General features: G+C 31.1%; 1 protein-coding gene across 1 annotated transcript in view; it reads left to right on the top strand.

Annotated features, from left to right (window-relative positions):
* The window catches only part of LOC129222086 (acyl-CoA-binding domain-containing protein 5-like), a 61,674-nt gene extending 43,164 nt beyond the window's left edge, over positions 1-18,510 (top strand). Inside the window, exons 2-9 of the mRNA XM_054856517.1 lie at positions 1,810-1,930; positions 5,428-5,500; positions 7,923-8,070; positions 9,489-9,566; positions 13,778-13,872; positions 15,017-15,212; positions 15,789-16,012; positions 17,672-18,510. Coding sequence (XP_054712492.1) covers positions 1,810-1,930; positions 5,428-5,500; positions 7,923-8,070; positions 9,489-9,566; positions 13,778-13,872; positions 15,017-15,212; positions 15,789-16,012; positions 17,672-17,800 — 1,064 coding nt within the window. The 3' untranslated portion in view covers positions 17,801-18,510. The remainder of the gene's footprint in view (positions 1-1,809; positions 1,931-5,427; positions 5,501-7,922; positions 8,071-9,488; positions 9,567-13,777; positions 13,873-15,016; positions 15,213-15,788; positions 16,013-17,671) is intronic.
* The last annotated feature ends 914 nt before the right edge of the window (positions 18,511-19,424 follow it).

Here is a 19,424-nt window from a genome sequence, read left to right as displayed (position 1 = left end):
ATCTGCATGTTTTTGCTGGGAAACAACTTCACTGTAAGCACTGTCCCGTCACAAGAAAGTCACATTTACAGGCAACTTTACAGAGTAATACATATGTAGTATATGGTTCGTTTTTATGATATCGATTTTCGTAAAGGATTCGTTTTTGCGTTTGTGATAGATTCCTGGTTTGCGATTCTCTATGACAATCTAAGTTGAGACTTATGGGAGGGGTGAGGGGCGGTTATAAGGTCTTATCAGCTAAAAATTAAAAAAAAAAAGTGCAACACTTATTACTTATTCGATATTTTACGTGCTATAGTACTTGTGCATTGAAAGATTTTCTTTTTCTTTTGAACCGCGCCGTTGCAAAAACGAAGGGATTTATAACTTTTACGCGTGCATCTGTGTGCATGTCTGTGACATCGTAGCTACTGATAAGATAAACTGGCTTTAAATTTTTAATTTAATACTATTCCTTGTGTGGAGTGTTCATGAATGTTACATTTTCATGAAATTTTCAAGGTTTTGAGAAGGTGATCGAATAGCGGTTAACAGATAATTTTTTGATCAGAATTTTTTTCATTTTATAGCCTTGTAGCCAATGGCGACTGCTAATTTTGACCATCTATGCAATGTAGTGAAACATAGAGCTGAGTTTGTTAACCCCCGACACACAAAGGAAGAGGTTATAAGTTTGACGTGTCTGTGTATCTGTGTGTTTGTCTGTGGCACTCTAACGCCTAAACGGATGGACCGATTTCGAAAAACTTTTTTTTGTTCGAAAGGAAATTTGATCGAGAGTGTTCTTAGCTGGGTTGCGTCTTTGGATGATATTAATTAACGATGATATTAATTAAAAACCTCTAAAAAGTTTTTCGCTATTTTCGCAGTGAAAACATATTTAATAAATTTTAAATTTAATATCAAAATAAAGAGAGTTTTTTTCCGTGTCTGATAAAATGTGTTTGGAACTTCTATGTTTCATAGAATTCGAATTATAACGTCTTTTTAAAGTAGATTTAAATAACGGCTTAAGCCTTGGTTTCCTAGGAGCGAACACGCCGATCGCCGGCGTCGCTCCTCGCCAAGGCGAAAACTTGATTCTTCTGCGCATGCGCGCCCGAGCTAAATCGACGTCGTGAATGGCCACGCCGGATTCACTTGACTTTGATTTCAGCGTCATGGCGAGGAGCGACGTAGAAGGAAGACGATTCGCTTCTAGGAAACCAGGGCTTAAGACTTAATTCACGCGATTGATCACCGAATTCATCGTGGGCCTACAAAGAAAATGCTATGTTTTAAAATTTTTATCTGTTGCCAGTTTCTATTAGTTAGCAAATAAAATACTTGAAATTGATTTTTAATAGTATAAGGCATTTAAAAGAGTTTTCAATTTTTCCTCTTGATTCTACAGTTGCGACTCAGTCGGTGGTTTTTTTTAATTTTTGAGTTGGAGTTAGCAACTTTAAACCTTTCGACCTAGTATTAACCTAACTTTTATTAAGTAAGTGAGTTGAATTGCAGCCTGTAGCTCTGCTCAAGAATACTCAGCTAGCTTCTAAATCACTTTTTTTTTAAATTTAAGTATTACCTTGATCTTACTGCATATTTTAAAAAATGTTTTTTTTTTTCATAAAGATAAATCATTTAAAAAGATCAATTTATTATAATGGTTATTGCGCTTTTATTCAGTTTTATTTGTACAATTCCTTATCATTCACGTGTCTATTAAAAATATTACAAAATTCTAACAGTTTATTTGTCTTTGATCATTTATTTTTGTAGTTTATCAGCACCCTAATATTATGTGTCATTGTTTTCTTCCAGGATCCTTTCAACCATCAAATGAACTGAAGCTTAAATTTTATTCATATTTTAAGCAAGCAACAGATGGACCATGTGAATTGCCGAAGCCCAGCTTCTGGGATGTAGTAAACCGAGCTAAATGGTATTGCGAACTTTAGTGATATCTTCGCACTCTTGTTTTCATTATTTATACTAAAATATTAATATTAATTTTTGTTAAAATCGTTCGGTAAATTGATCAAAGTAGAGGAATTTGGGGAAATGTGAGATAGTTTAGATGATGTAGCTTTTTCAAAATGAACAAATAAATTCGTTTTGAAAATTGCAGTACATAAAGAAAGAACAATGTATTTTATAGTAAAGCTTGCATCGAAACAGTATTTTTTTAAAAATACTTTTGACAGTAAATTTGCGCCTCCAAAAAAAAAAAAAAAAAAAAAAAAAAACGTGGGAAACTTTCACTTTTTTTTTCATGGGCAAAAAGAAGAATAAAATATTTTTCTAATGAAATATTTTCTATTCGGTTATAAAAAAAAATATTTTTGTTCAAATGAATCAATAAATGAAAGGTTGAATGAATAAATGAGAAGATATTGAAACAATAAAGGAAAAATTAAATAAATAATATGAACAAAAATAAGTGAGTGAATGAATAAGAAAAGAGATCAAAGAATGAATAAATAATTAAATTACTAAATGAAGGAATGTAAATGAATTAGTTTTTAAATGAATACAAAGTGATTTCCTAAATGATTGAGTGAGTAAACAAAATAAAGTATTTTACTATGCCCTATCCACTTTGCCCTGCATGTACTTGACTAATTGTTCAAAATATTTAAAATAAAATTAAGCTTAATATTAACTAGTTGCGGTAACTTATTTAGCAGTAAGTTGCTGCCCCTAAGCCAGAGGGTTAAGGCAGAACTACATACAATATACCAACCTCTAGCTTGGTTATTCACTAACCCAGACTGAAGAGTTCTAATAAGACCATACCTGCAGTCTCTAGATGTAACAACCGGACTGTCTGGTACATTGCATATACTAAACTAATACATAGCTAAAGTACTGTTGGTATCTAAAGCTCTTTATCCTGTATCGCACGTGCGATGCACAAACACTACTTGAAACAGCTTATGGTTACAAAAGCATACTCGACGCAAAGGGATGTAATCAGGACTGTATAGTATTCCAATCACACAAATTTTGTGTGCTCTTGATAATGAAAGGGTTGCCGTATTTGGTTTCTTGTAAAAATCTTCAGATGTTTGACTCTTGGCTAAAGTTTGTTGCCTTCAGTGCATGTTAACAGAATTTGATTGATGTTGGAACATATTTAGGGGGGGGGGGTATTTAGGGCTATACCTCCCTTCAAAATTTAGGGGTTTCTCCCATAGAAAATAAATAAAACTCTAGAATTCAACTGTATCCCCCCCCCCTTCAATTTTTTTTTTTTAATAGCTGACGTAACGCATGGTAAAGGGATATAGTTGACACATAAATTTTGAAATTCATGTATTACCTCCTTTGCAGTTTTAATTTTCATTCGTAAAATGTCATTAAACCACTATTTTTATGATTCACTATGAGCCAAGCGATGACAAGGTATGCATTCTAACTATTCACTCAATGGAAGAAAGGGTGATAAGTATCACACATACTTAAATTTAATAAAAATTTTATGATTTTTTGCCTCAAAATGAAATAATAATTAAAATGTAGCTTGTGCAGCAACGTATCTGCATATTTAATTTTCGATTTTTTTATTTTTGTAACTTCCATTTAAACTTTGAATGGCAAGCAAAACGCCACTGATCACTACTTTTTAGGCAACAAATGCAAAGTATGGTATTCTGGATTCCATTATTTATCTAATAGCTTATTGATAATATATTTTGTATTCATGCACGTCTCTTTCACCTTGTCTAGAAAATTATAACTGGATTATCATTTATCAAACATACTGTTAAATGACATTGATATTTAAAATGTCTATGTTACATGAAGTGTTTGTAATGTGCAAATTCCAAAAATTTTGGCTTGCTGTTTCCGAAAATTTTGAGTTGACAAACATTTTATAATTGAAAGATTATTTGTAAAGAAAAAAATTTTTTTTGGGGAATGTTTCCCCCCCTCCCCAAGGATTTCAATTATTTTTGTATGCATATTGAATGAGTTTTTAGGGGGGGGGGTAGAACTTCACCATACTTTCCGAAAATTCCCCAGTCTTCCAAAATTTTTACTTGAGTTCACTTACACTATTGAGTCACTTTGCTAGAGAATTAGTCTTTGTTCAAAAGGGAAAAAAATATTTCTTGGTGTTTCATGTGCACACATTTTTAATACAATTTTTTTTAAACATTACATGGTAAAAATGGACAAGGACATAATAATGAGTGTCTGTGTTTCAAAAACATGACCAGAAATGATCATCAGACTTAGGATTTTATTTTAATTTGTAAATTTTTTTAAAGTTAATTAATTAATTAATTGAGTAATTAGTTAAATTATTTATTTTTGAGCATCAAAATATATAATTTTTACATTATTGTGTGCAATGAAAGCCAACATCGACTAAATTTTATATTAGATGACTGGAAAGGAAAGACAAATGAATACTAATGATTTTTTCTGTAACAAAAATTTATTGTTTATGCATTAATATGTCCTCATCCTCACTTATAGCTATTAAATCATTTATTTTTATTATTATTATAAATTGATGGCAAAAATATAAGTACAGTAGCCCCTCGTTATATCGCGCCTCGTTATATCGCTCATTCGGATATATTGCTCTTTTCTGCTGTCTCCCGAAATATTAAAGTCTAAGAAAAAAAACTTCACTTTAAGTTTGAAACCATTTCTGAAAACATATGGTATTGCTCAGATAAGGGCTCTTTCTTCTTTATTTTGTCAATAAACAGAAAGAAGCTGTTCTTCAGAATCCACTGGAAAAGCGGCAGCAATACCTGTTATCCAAATGTACGTACCCGCGCAGTATATATCAGTCTGTAAACTACTTGACATCTTCTTTTGTACTGATACATTGCCTTTACAGTGAGAGACATCAAGCAGGTGTCATACTAGCCCATGTAGAAGAGCACATACGCCCTTCATTTAGTACAGAAAAGATTTGTGCTTGGTTGCACAAACCGGGATTTGTATCAAAAAAAAAAAGAATGATATGGATGGGCAAAAGAGTTTTCTGTAAACAATGGGGTTACTTTTACTTTTCACATCCTTTCTACAGCAAGTCAAACGGATTAGAAAGTCTATTGGGAATAAGAGGGTATTGGAGAATGCTCACTCTTATCTCCCGCCAGCTCAAAAAAGATCGTCTTCATTCCACCATTTGATGTTTTTAACTTTCTGACGGTGAAAATTTACTTAAATTTCAATAGGTGTGATAGTACATTCGTGAACTACATCGAAACCATTAGAAAATCATGTCAAAAAGAACGAATGCTATTTTATTTATGTATTGGACTTATAACTATTTTTAATGACCTCTGTTATATCGCGCTTTCAGATATATCGCTCTTTTTCTTTGTCCCCCGAAAAGCGCGATATAACGAGGGGTTACTGTATAATGCACCACTTGTGTTAGAAGATTCTGAAGAGTGATTCTAAATATTACAGGGATGCTTGGAACAGATTAGGAAATATGTCAAAAGAGGAAGCTATGACGAATTATGTTCAAGAATTTGTTCGGGTAATTTCATTTTCGTTATTTTAATCATACATTTTTATTTTGTTAAAATTAGCTTATTTTCTTTTATTTTTTAAAATTATGTATGTAATATTTTATCTAGATTAGCATTTCTCAACTTTTTTTCACCCGCAGACTGGCAAAACTTTTTAAAAAAATTTCCGGGACCAATAAGATTTTTCCTTTATTTATTTATTTTTTTAATTGACTCATAGAGCATCAAAAACAAATGGAAAAAAAATCAGACTGGGGGTGTCCCCCCCCTCCCCTTTTTTTGGCAAAAAAATTAATTATGCAGAAAATAAATTTTCAACTCATGGACCATTGTGCAACAAGTTAGCGTGCCGATGAAGGTTTTTGCTCTGTTTTACAAAGTTTACACATAGATAAATGTATAAACAAGTAAAACTTTACTTCATATTAAAGAACTGTCACAAAACTTTTAAAATTAAAGATAATAGCCAATTATTGTAAGAAGTACATAAGACAGTAAGCATTTGAGAAAATTAATCTTTTCTGTTTAATTTTTAAAAGTTAGTCACAAAATTCACAAAAGAAATGTCAGTATTTTGAATATTGTAAAAAAAAAAAAAAATTTATCCTAAAAGAGCAAAAATATCTGGAACCGGTCAAATTTTTTTACTGACCGTTACGGGTCCGCTGAACCACTGGTAGAGAATCTCTGATCTAGATGACTCTAAAAATTCCATAAATGAAAAGTATACGAAACCATGTGAAAAAATTAATAAAATAAAATGGAAAACTTTAAAAATATCTAAAGTTTCCATTCATATTTTGTAAATAATTTGTTTACAAATTAATTTATCCAAAAGAATTTCAAAGTTCTCCATCTGCTTTCCGCTTAAAATAAATTTATCCATTATTTATCCATTTCCCCAACAAAATGAATTTCAAGAAACAGAACTTTGACCATAACTTCAGTGCTAGGTCTATTAACTTGTTGTCTATTACTTGTCCCTTTCTAAATGATATTTTTCTTCTAGAAAAAGTTTATCATTAACATTTTTTATTCAAGTGAACTGATAACTACCTTGTAACAAATGTCATATGATAGAAAGTAGAGTCATGTAAGTGCTCAGCTGTATTGAATCTTTTTTTACGCCAGAAAAATTGCTGTTTCCTAGATGGTGAAACTTTTCCATTATTTGATTCATTCCAAATATTTTATGTTTGTGAAAGAATTTTTTTTCTCTCTCAATTCAGTTTTTCAGTCTATTTAAAATAATTTTTCAATTAAATGAAGGGCTTGTTGCAGAAATGTGGCAAGCCACAACGAGTGACTTTTTGATCAAAATTTTTGTTTCTCATAACTAAAATTGAAATAAATATGACAATGGATTATGTCATTTTGGGAAAAACATATCAAGTTTTAGTATTGCAGAATATAGACTGTATAATACTTTTGCAAGGGCGCATCCCCTCTTAAAAGTCGTAGACTCCCCCTAAAAGCAAGAGCCCCCCCCCCCCGAATGGAAAAAAATATTCCTCAAAACATCCCTTTCCCTAAAAATTTCAATGGAGCAGTCTGAACCATGACTTTTGAAAGGTTCTGCAAATATTTTTTATAAGTTGGAAATTGGCCTGCTGAAGAATTCATATCATGTGGCATATCACATTTTTGCCCCAAGCCCTTCAAATTTAATTTTTTCAGCTTCTTTTTGTACTTACTTTTTTTTTTAATGTACAAAAACCTATTTTTGACAAATAACAAGTGTATTGTCTCTACAGTTAGAATATCACATTCAAAGAACTTAATATAGCAATAGGGTCATTTCCAATATTTTAAAAAAGTATTTTTTTCTGAAAGAACATGCTTAAAAACAGAGGATCTAACCATTTTTTAAATAATTTGTTTAAGTTTAATATTTTTCAAAGATTACTTAAATCAATGATCTTTTATTGTTTACATTTCTTGCCGATGACATTACAAATGCTGAAATGCCATTCTGTGTTGCCATTCTCAGAGCAAAATATTTAATTCGCATCTTTACTCACGTGTATTGGCAACAATATAGTTGATAGCAAGCATAGAGCACAATTTTAATTCACTTCTTGATTATCATAACGTGGAAATGCGGTACAAAATGTGCCAAAGAGCATCATTTGTGACGTCATCTAGACCCATCTTGTTTGAAAAATCGAACATTTTACAAAATTAATTAAAAAATAACTGTTGGGAAAATGAAATAATTTTCTGGGTCCATGTTATTTTTTTAGCTTATTCTATCAGTTTCAGTGACTAAAAGTACTACTTTTGACTGAAGGAAACAACCCCATTCTTTTTTTCTTTACTTCTTAATCAAAAGATGTACGTTAAATTTCAGATGCATACTTCTGTATAGTAAATCAAAAGTATATTGTTCTTGTGTTTTCTCTTTTTAATCTTCTTATATTTTTCCACTAGATATTAGAAGAAACACCACTTGAAGATCCCAAAGTTTTAGATGATTATATTCATATAATGGGACCTTATATTCATTATGCTCCCAAAGAATACAGAGAGAAAACTCTTTTGAATGGAAAAGCCAAGCTTATTGGAGATAAATCTGAAGGTTTTAGCTCTTTTCCATTTGGATATAACTTCATTGTTCTTATTCCAAATTTAATAACTTTTCCTTAAGGGAAAATCTAAAATATCTTACTTTTTATATCATGTAAGAAAAGTAACATCAATCTACTTTACAATTTAGTAGTAATATTGTAGAAAATCGTCATGGTCACTTACTTTCCAAAAGTTCAAAAAAGTCCCCTGTTGAAAAATTAATAAAACTTGGTAGTGTTTCTATTTGCGAAAGTGAAGTTGAGTGTAAAAGTCAAGTTGAAAAAAAAAAGGAATTTCTGCCAAATAATTTTTTTTAATGTGAACTTAAGTGAAATAAAAAAAAAAAGTCAAGGGGAGAAAGAGAAGAAAGGAAGAAATTAGAAACAAATCATAAAGCACAGAAAATTAAATTTGAGAGTAAAAAGAAATGGAAATACATTAATGATATGGAGAATGATTGAGTGAACCCAGTGCAAGGGATGATAATTCATGACTTAAGATGTGACAAAAAGGGTGTGTCATTTTCAGTCATACGACCTTGTTTGCTAAAATCACATGTTTAAATTGTTTTTCATGTGAAAGTGAATAATTATTTTTTATTTTCAAGTAAACTTTCAGTATTTCCATCCAAGGCCATAATTTTGAAATTTTTCCAGGGGGCCAAAGTGTATATGATTTGTGCACATTACATCAAAAACCAGGCTCACATTTATGGAAATACAAAAGAGTCTCGAAAGTTCGAGGTTCCGCTTAATCCGAAGAGCATCATTTATACTTTATGTTATATTTCTTTAGTAGCTAAAAACTTGGTTTTCATTAAAATCAGAAAATAGAAATCTTTTGCTGCTGTAAAACTTATTGTCTAACAAGGAGACGGCATGACCGTCGGGTCGGAGATTTGTGTCAATTCTTTTTGTGGTGAAAGAGGACCCCTAGTACCTTACGTGGTTAAAGTAATACGACGCAATACTCAGAAAATTATGAGAAAAATCGATTCAAAATCGCCATGGAATCTCCTAGGTGCCTTATTATGAGTTTAAAATATGTCTATGCCAATACATAGAAAAAGAACTATTCAGCTGAATACAACTTAGAATGAAAACTATTGAGGAGAGTTATTTGAAGTTTCCAGTAAATAACTTTCTAAATTACCCTGTTATTTCTTTTCTCTTTTTTAAGTTGTACATTATATCCACATGTGTTTCTGTTTGTACTTAATACACTATTTTGTATCATAAAATAACATTTTAAAAATAGCAAATTTAAAAAGTAATTTCCAGATTACATACATTTTCTTCTTTTTAACTTTCTTCTTTTTAAAATGATGTATACTTTAAATGAAATGTTGTACCATTAGTTGATTGTATCATTATTTGATACATTCCTTAAATTTCTTTTAATGAAAAATGGCCAAACTTTTTCTTTCAGATCTTAATGAAAGGAAAAATGTTACCTCTCCTAGTAAACCTTTGAAAGGCTATAAAAATGAAGAATCTGATGATGAAGGTTTGTTTTAAGGGCAGTTAATAACTAACGAGACAGAGGCTATAAAAAAAATTTTATTTGATACTAGCTACGTCGGCCGGCTTTGCATGGTCTACCTCGAAAATAAAAGTTATGTCAAGTGACGCATGTTCAGCTATCAGAATTAATTAAACAAAACGAAAACAAAAAAAAAACAGTAAAATTTTGCGACAGATTGCGGAAAAATAACCAAAAAAGGAAACATTTTAAATCCCCCGATTACAGGAGAAGCCTTAAAAACGAAACCCAGAATTTTATTTGCTCATATTCGAGACAAAAATTGGCAACAGATCTTTCGTCTCAATGATTTTCTTCACGCTATAAATTTTAATAAAAGCATTGTTGCGGAAAGTTGTGATGAAGCACTGAATAATAATTTTAATGGAGAAAAGCTTTCGAAAAATAGGGATTTTATGTCGAAATCTTAGTGCCATAATTAATAGTTTTCAAATGATACCTCCGCTAATTATTATCAGAGAATTATGTTAAATAGCCAAACATAAAGAGGGGAAGATTACAAATCCATCAATACCTGGTTCAATGGTCAGTTCACTGTCATTCGGGAGAAGAAACTTGGACATAGATACATAGGTACATACACTCAGTTTTTAATTATATAAGATTCTTCAAAAATGCTGACCCAAATCGTTTAATCTTATCCCACTGGGAAATTAGTCCTAAAATTCTGCGCTCATAAAAGTCCTTTGGCTGCTGCTGGCACCAATTATGCTCGCACTCCTTTACTTCATCGTCCAAATAAAATCGTTGTCCTCGAAGTGCCTTCTTGAGTTCCCCAAAGATGTGGGATCACATGGGGATAGATCTGGACTATAAGGGGGGTGGTTCAAGATTTCCCATTTAAATTTCTGTAAAAGTCGCTGTTTGCATTGGCTGTGTGTGGTTCTGGTAAACTTTCGCGTGCTGTTATCCTGTTGCACAACAACAGTAGACCACAGACAGCCAATGCAAAAAAATAACTTTTACGGAAATTTAAGTGGGAAATCTTGAACTACCCACCTTATAGTCCAGACCTATCCCATGTGATCCCACATCTTTGGGGAACTCAAGAAGGTACTTCGGGGACAACAATTTCATTCGGACAATGAAGTAAAGGAATGCGAGCGTAATTGGTGCCAGCAGCAGCCAAAGATCTTTTATGAGCAGTGAATTATGGGACTACTTTCCCAGTGAGATAAGTTTTTGAACAATTTTGGTCAGAATTTTTGAAGAATCTTATACATATAAAATCTGAGTATCTATCTATCTATCTATGTCCAAGCTTCTTCTCCCGAACGACAGTGAACTGACCATCGAACCAGGTATCGATGGATTCGTCATCTTCCCGTCTTCATGTTTGGCTATTTAACATAATCCTCCGATAATAATTAGCGGAGATATCAATTAAAAATTATTAATTATGACTCTTAGATTTCAAAATAAAATCCATATTTTTCGAAGGCTTTCCTCCATTCAAATTATTATTCAGTGCTTCAACTCAACTTTCCGGATGAATGCTTTTATTAAAATTTACAGCGTGAAGAAAATCATTGAGATGAAAGATCTGTTGCCATTTCTTTTTCTCGAATATAAAGAAATAAAATTAGGCTTTTGTTTTAAGGCTTTTCCTGTAATCAGGGTGTTTAAGTTGTTTACTTTTCGATTATTTTGCCGTAATCTGCAGCAAAATTTTGCTGGTTTTTTTTTTTTTGTTCAAGCCTGATTGTTAAATACGTGTCACATGACATAACTTTCATTTTCGAGGAGGACCGTGCACGTCGTAAAGTAAATGAGTGATTTACAAGTTATTTGAGTTCTTTGAGGGTTTGTACCTGGAAAACGGATTGATGTAATTCTTGTACGACCATGTGGATAGAATCCATCCAAATATTTATCTGAGTGGTATGTTGCATTAATAAACACCCAGGCAACGCCGGGTAGTGGACTATTTTATGTAAAAAGCGGATTGTTATTGTGCATAAATATTTCCGATATAGTCTATCAGATGTAATTCAGTTTAACGTGAGTAAAGATTATAGTTGATAATGCATATATTTTCCCCTTTTGTGCTGACTGAAAATGTACTCATAACTTGTATCATTGATAACGATTATTAACGTTGATGAGGTGTTTTGGCAAAAATATGTTTTACTGGTGTTTTGCAAACCTTGCTTTACGCGCATTTATTTATTCCTTAATGCGTTAGAAACTAGTGTCAGTGTACTACAAAAGCATCAACTTGACTGCTCTTACATTTTTTAGGTAGCCCGTGCAACGCCGGGCACGCAGCTAGTATGTAAGAAAATCTGTTTTATAGCCTCTGTCTCGCTATTTAATGACCCCTAGTATATAATGTTTATAAAATACTTTGAATTTTAATACCAAGTTAATTTTAATGTGGACATTCCAAAAAAAAAAAAAAAGAGGAAGAAGAATGCTGAAATCAAACCCCTCTTAATATAAGGTGTGCACGTTTATGAATTTGTGGCAGTACGGCATTGAACTTAGTATATGGCATGAGTAAGGTACCGAGACGGTGTAAGTAATCTCAGCTGAACTTTTTTGGCAAACAAATTTTTTTCAACCATGACTCCTACAAAGTAAAAAGGCGCGTTCTCAGAAACTTTTTTAACCAACTACAGAGCTTGTGCAAAAGCATAGCGGTGTACTTCTTAAATAGTCATTCTGTAGCGAAGTTTTTGATCCATTTCTATAAAAGTATTCATTTATCAAAGCATTTTTTAAAATATTAATTTGGTATTCAAATTGTAATAATTAGTTCCATCAAAATATAAATGCCTTGTTTAAACATTATATTAAGTTGTATAAAATATAAAAATAGCCAAATTGTTTCTAGCCAAAATTCAATCGACCAAACATTATAGTAGTACATCATGAAAAGTGTCCGGACTTTGTTAATGCAAATTATTATTATCCAAACTAAGCCTCACATTATTTTGTAAATTTGAGTTAAATGCATTAATAGTAATCACACAGTTACTGTCACAAAGTTCAACATAAAAACGGTGTTAAGGGTGTACTGTATATTACTGTTACTGTATATTAGCTGGGTGAAAACATCTGAAGTTGTAGAATTCCAACTTAAGTTCTTTTTAGTTACAGAATTGCTACATTTCAGATTTTTGTATTGATTTTTCTGGTCATTATTGCTAAATACCATTATCTCTGATGGAAACCATATTGATGCATAGTATATAAAACTGAGGGGGTGTTTAATTTAAAATGTTAAATGCTCTTACAAAAGTTTCCAGAGTCATTTTGGGGTACAGTATTTTAAAAAAATAAAGGGGGGGGGGTACATTACTTTCAGGCAATAAATTTACTTGTTTTATATTATCCAGTATTGATATCATCATTGAAGAAAGTTAGTATTGTATTTAAGGGTTTTGAAGTGTAAACGGTTATTTTGAAAGACCTAGCATTACCAAATAAAGTTTTTGATACTTATCTCCATATAATGATTTGAAAGTAAAATATAGTTTATTTAAAAGGGTGAAATAACAAAATAAATTGTGTTATCAATTAGCTTTTTTGTTTATTAATCACCAAACAAGTTGCCATATATACTAATGATAACTTGTTTATAAAAATTGTTTCTTTAAATCTTACTCATATTTTATCAATTAAGTTTGCAATCTGGTTAGATGTTTCGTGATGCTCTTGTTGATCTAGTTGATATACAGAATCATATTTTTCTCACAACTTTACATTATGTGTAATTTTGAATTGTGATAACACATGAAATATTTCTTTTAATGTAAGAATGGTTAATAACCTAACCGAGATTGTGTCTGGGTCAGAAGTTAAGAAATTATCTAAACAAGTTAAAAGTTATGCCTCATTTTCAATAAAATCAATTGCATTCTGATTGACAATAATTTTAAATGTAATTAGAGATGTAAAATTTCCAGAAATTTTGAAGTGGTGGAAAAAAAAAACGTTTTTTTACCGGGTTTTTTCTGGAAAAATTGGAAAAAATGGAAAATTTGATTTTTTTATGAATAAATTTTGGGTTTCTTAATAGCTCTGCATTTCTTGTAACATATACAGGGTTAAGCATTAAAAAATATATGCTATCCACATATCTTCTTTTTCTGCTTGACAGAAATACACATTTTTTTCGTTTTTTTCCCGACTGTTTTCATCTCTAAATGTAATAATATTTCATGTTTCAGACAAGTATCCTTCTGCTGTTAATGGACACAACATGAATGGCAGTAATGAAAGTGATAGTGAGGAATTTTCAGACACTCTTGAAAGAGTTGATGAAGTAATTATTATTTTTAATAATAATGTTATATGAAGAAGCATTAAATTAATGCTTCATAATCTTTGAAACTAAGTACTTAATAAAGATATTTTGTTTTTAACATTTAAAAAACGTCAAAGTAGTTGAATCTGTTATCATTTTTTTCATTATTCAATGTGTGATTGTGAAGCAAGTACTTTTAGAGCATTGATAAAGTCTATGTACTTCTGTAAGTGATGCTTCTTAAATACCTTCTAAACCTTTAACACAGATTTTTTATTACTACTTGCACGCATCTTTGAATTTATTAATATTTTAACGGAATTTTTTTTAAAGAAATTGTTTGTTCTGTAAAAGCTCATCCGTTTTTTATCATTATTTTTTTTTATATAATTGAAAAAAAAAATCTATTTTATTTTTATTGTTATTATTATTTCTGATTTTAATGCTTAATTTAGAGTCATTTTCTGTGAACAGCACATATTCCTCCAAAAGAAGTTTTTTATGGTTGAAAAAGAACTTAAATTTAAAGAAAAAAATGTCTTAAAATATTGACTTCTAAAACGTCTAATGATTAATTTTGAATTGTATCTGTTCAATGTGCAGAGCAAAGTTTTCTGAAATTAAAAGCTTTGACATTTGCCCCTAGTTTCGTGGTATTTTTATTTGATATAAAAAAAATATATATATGTGGTTTGCGTGTGGTTGCAAGGTACTAGAAAAGCACTTAAAAAAATAAAAATATCAGTGATTTCGTGTGCTGAAAGTTTAGCGAATTTCATATGAACATAGCCAATAGGAAAAATCCACCACGTAGAAATATTTTGCGTGACTTAAACTTTCGCAATTTTGACGAGCTCGCAAAAATAAATGCTTTTACAGTAAGACTTTGTAATATCTTACATACATTAGATCTGAAACAAGTCTGAACTGTTTTATAACTGCAGAAGTGCTTGAATATTATTTTCTATGCAATCCTTGCTACTTTGACCTTCCCTTTCCCGAGAGTTTTATTTTTTTTTTTTTTTTGTAACTGTGTAATGTTTCTTTTTAGAAACTTTTGAGTGATCCAACAAAAGTGTTTGATAGAAAATATTTTATAATTACAATATTTTCACTTCTAAGTCTATTTTTTTCTTTATTAACTTTTTTTTAATATTATTAGAGTGATACTGATGAGACTCTGAAGACTTCTTCAAATTCATATGCTGGAAATAATAATCCTGTATCTGAAGTGAAAGGATCAAATATTATCAGCGTCAGAGGTGGCGGTGAACAAAGAGTTGGAGCAGTCGATACCAATTCACCTGCTGCTGGTCCTTCTGGTAACCGTGGCAGTAGATCGTCACGACAAGCAAGAAGTAAGCATCCTTTTTTATTCTTCTTTTTAAAGGAAAGCTTGCTGTAAATATGGGCTGAAATCTATGATTATAATGACTGAAGATGATAACTTTCTTTATTTCTCTTCAAAAATTGAAAAAGATTAAGGTTTTTAAACAAAAAAAAAAAGTATTTTTTCAAGAGCATTGATGTTGCTCAGAATGGAACTATATGAAAAATGCCTTTTAAAGTTTATTGATTAGTATTTTTCTTTTTTTAAAAATAAATACTAAATCTAGAAAGTTTGAAATAGATTAAATTTGTTAGTTGCCAATTGTAAACTACAAATTATTAAAGTTCTACAGGAAAGAAAATGATGTGGAAAATAAATTATTTACTTTTATTATTATTATTATTTTTTTTTTTTTTTTTTTTTTGTCCCATCTTTGTATAAAATGTTCCTATAACCTATAGTGTTTTATTATTCCACTCTGATCCCTGATTTATAGTGAGATAAATGCTTGAAGTTCAAAATTTAAACAGTATGTTAACTGAAAGAAATTTAATTTTATATTACATTATAAAAATTATGTTAAAATCTGCAATATTTCTTTTAGATTCTGACAATCCCTTACAGTATTCTTCAAACAATAATGTAAGTGGATCTGGTGGTAGCAGAAGAAGTGGTGGTAACTTACCTCCTGAGCTTGCATTTGATGCCAATGAACAACTGGCAATGGCCATTATTCGCTTACATAATGCAATGGAACAAGTAATTGTGCGTTTGGAATCTTTAGAAACAATAATTGCTCAGAGATTAGGGAATCCAGCTACAATGCAGGTAAATTTATGTAAAAGTATTATTTTTATTATTGTGTACAAATGCTTTTATAAAAACTTTGAAGGTTGACTTCAAAGTTGGGCATATTATGTCACGTTATTTGTGTATATATCGCCGCCTCAGAGCAGAGACAGTAAGACATCTAAGCCCAGAAACTACAGAACAATATCATACTGTTCTGAGGCGACAGTATGTGGATCTGTCTGAGACATTTGCTTGAGAATTCAAGACGAGTATCATCTGATTTGAGCAACTCAAGGAAAGGCATTTCACCCAGTGTCATCCCTGTAGAGCTTCAGACAGTGAAAATATCAATTAAGAACCAAGAAAACTGCCCTTTTATGGCATTTATTTTTCATGATTAATATTTAGGCAACACAAACCATGAATAAAAGCGTAAAAAATACTAAATTCATAGTGTGAAAAACGCGCTTCTTTACTAGTAAACAGGTTATGAGGTTTTGCTCATGGCATTAATTAAACTCATAGGAATTAAATTTCTGAGAATTTTTTTTTTTTTTTTACACTTTGCCTCTTGACTATGAGCAGGGCCCGAGTTAGAAATTTTAGGCCTGCAAAACAGACACATCTGTGGGGGTCCATTGAATAATTTTTATTGAAGAAAGGGCTGTGAAGTTGCAATCACACTCCTTTTTCATCATTGCATATGATGAAAAAGAAGTGCACAGTTGTACAGTGTTAGTCTCTCTCAGAATAACTTTTCCACTGCTGGTGGACATGAATGAACTTTCATCCTTCTGCCATAGAATAAAACCAAGGTATCACCTTAAAAGATGATAAATAGCAAAAAAGGCTGTTTTTGTGCTAAAAGTTACCTTGCTATACACTTTAAATATATTGCTCATGATTTTTATAAACAAATAAAAACCCTATTTTGTTTTAATTTTCTATGTAGTCTATCATTTTTGGGGCCCCTTGACCATGCCAAATGGTAAACCAAGCTCTCACTATGGTCAATTCTTTCTGGTCATAAGCTCTCATTTAGGTACTTGGTCTTACATTTAGTTCTACTTTCTATTTTTGTGCAATATTTATCGTTTGTGACTCGATATTCATATCCAACAGCAGAGGATCAATACAGTGAAGCACCATTTATACATTTTTGAAGGGACTGCATTAAAAAAAGAGTACAAATGACAAAATGTATAATAGGTATAGGTTAATGTGTATTAGGCTCTGCCGGGACCAATTTAAAAAACGTATAATTGATAAAAACGTATAAAAGAGAAGCGTACAAACGGTGCTTCACTTTATATTTTATTTTAACTTTTAAGTCATATTGAATTGATCTTATTCTCATGGGGGGGGGGGATTTGAGAGACTTTTGTGTTCAATACATTTTATAGGGAAAAAACAACCAAATGCATACAAAACTGCCTATTTTCACTATGTTTTTAAAATCTGATCACCCAGATGACAGGGTTGGAGTGTATTACATGCTCTTAAAAAAAGTATTTTATGAAAAAGATGCATTCAAAAAATGTCTCAAAAGAAGAGTTCTCTAATTGTGCTCTCTCCTTTGTTTTAAATTAGAAGTTTGCAGTCAAGTTAAAAAGCACTGCTTTTATTTGAATTCCTCCCTTCACCTTGTTTTTATTGTATTTTCTTTTTTGCTTATTTTTGACTTCTCATTTTTAGATTGCAAGAAACCGCAGCCCTTGGTCATTGTTTGGAATTTCACCAAAAGCAGCTCTAATCATTTTAGCATGGCCTTTTATTGTGCAGTGGTTGATTTATTTAATACGGAAAAGGAATCGACGTTTATAAAATTCAATTTTTTGGTTTTACCCATTTTTTATCTATTATATAAGCGACAAAAAGAGATTGTTTTTGTGTGTTAAAAAGTATATTTATGTTAAATTTTATTGATAAAGTTATGTCTTGAAAATATCCTAAAGCCTTTGCAAATATTTTAATTGATCTCTTTTTGGAAATGTTTTTAATATCCAAGTTCGAGGCTGATTTTAATTTATCAAAATGAGCATTAGTAATATATATATATATATATATGTATGTAAATATGTATTGCTAATGTAATATCATAATTTAGTGACATTACATTTCTGATAACATTTTATACCATGCTAAGTGATCGTTCCACTTTACCCATGTGCTTTGTGTTGAAACCGAAAAACTTTCTTTAAAGAAAAGTAAATTTTGTAAGTTATTATTTTAGGATTTTGAAAGTGTCCTTTAATTAGTGAAAGAATTTAAATTGACAGACTTTCCTTCTTGTTCTAATGTTTTCTTTGCAAGAAGAATAAGTTATTTGTAAATTCTAGAGAAAGTTAATTGTACAGATAGATGAATATAAATTTATGAATGTTGCAATGCTGTATCAACATTTATATATCTGAACAGCAATTCATCTCTCAACAATTCCTGAATGATATGTATATATCTGTAAAATATGTATATTTTTAGTGTATGAAATGTAAGTATAATTTTGCCAATTTTTTTGAGATATTAAAAGATATTTTTACATCATTAGTGCTGAAAAGTATTCTGTGCACATTTAATTAGTTAATATTCCTTATGTGAGGAAAAATAAGTTTGTTTTTATGATTGCCTTCTACTATCACTAAATAACACTGTGTCAAAGGCATGTTTAAGGAGGAAGCTGAAGGGGTTCGGTCTCCTCCCAAAATAAAACAAATTTGGAAAATTGTTATTATTTCTGACCTGGGCTACCCCCAAAATAAATTTCTATATACATTCTTGCTGTGCTTTACTCACAACTCTAAAGCTGTAGTTAGATATTTGTAGGGAAAATATAGCTGGAGTAGAGGTGCAATATTAAAGTCAAAGCATTAACGTTTTGAAACCTTGCTTTGAAATACAATGAACTTCCAATTATTTATGTGACTAAGGTGGCATAACAACCAAGGGCGCCAATATAGGGGGCAAGGGAGGGCTCAAGCTCCCCCCCCCCCTTTGAAATTAGAACTTCCTTGCTTTTAGTACTTTTTTCTTTGCAAAAATGTGAAAACATTTCTTCTTCAGCCGTTAATGAATAAGTTATTAAAAACATCAAATTTTAATCACTCTAATCTGCACTAAAATCAGTTTCCATGGGGAAAATATCCTGTTAAACCATGGGGAAAATATCTGAGCCCCCCCCCCCTTACAATTTTGCATATGGGCCCCCTTGATAACAACCAAAGGGGAATCAGAAACATCTTCGTGAGTAGGAAAAGTATGAAAACCAACTGAAAGGTTAAAAAAAAAAAGGAGGTGAAAAGGACGGCTGAAAAGGTATGAAAACCAGCCCAAAAATCATTTGAACCAATTTTGTTACTTATAATACTGACACATTCCATTATTGACTTGATTAACAGTAGCCTTAAATTTTTACAACAGACAGTCGGTTGCTTTTGTGTTCAAACTTCTC

The sequence above is a fragment of the Uloborus diversus genome, chromosome 5 (assembly GCF_026930045.1).
Source record: "Uloborus diversus isolate 005 chromosome 5, Udiv.v.3.1, whole genome shotgun sequence".
NCBI classification, from domain to species: domain Eukaryota; kingdom Metazoa; phylum Arthropoda; class Arachnida; order Araneae; family Uloboridae; genus Uloborus; species Uloborus diversus.
The sequence above is the reverse complement of the archived record's forward strand: the minus strand, read 5'-3'. Positions and strand labels throughout refer to the sequence as shown.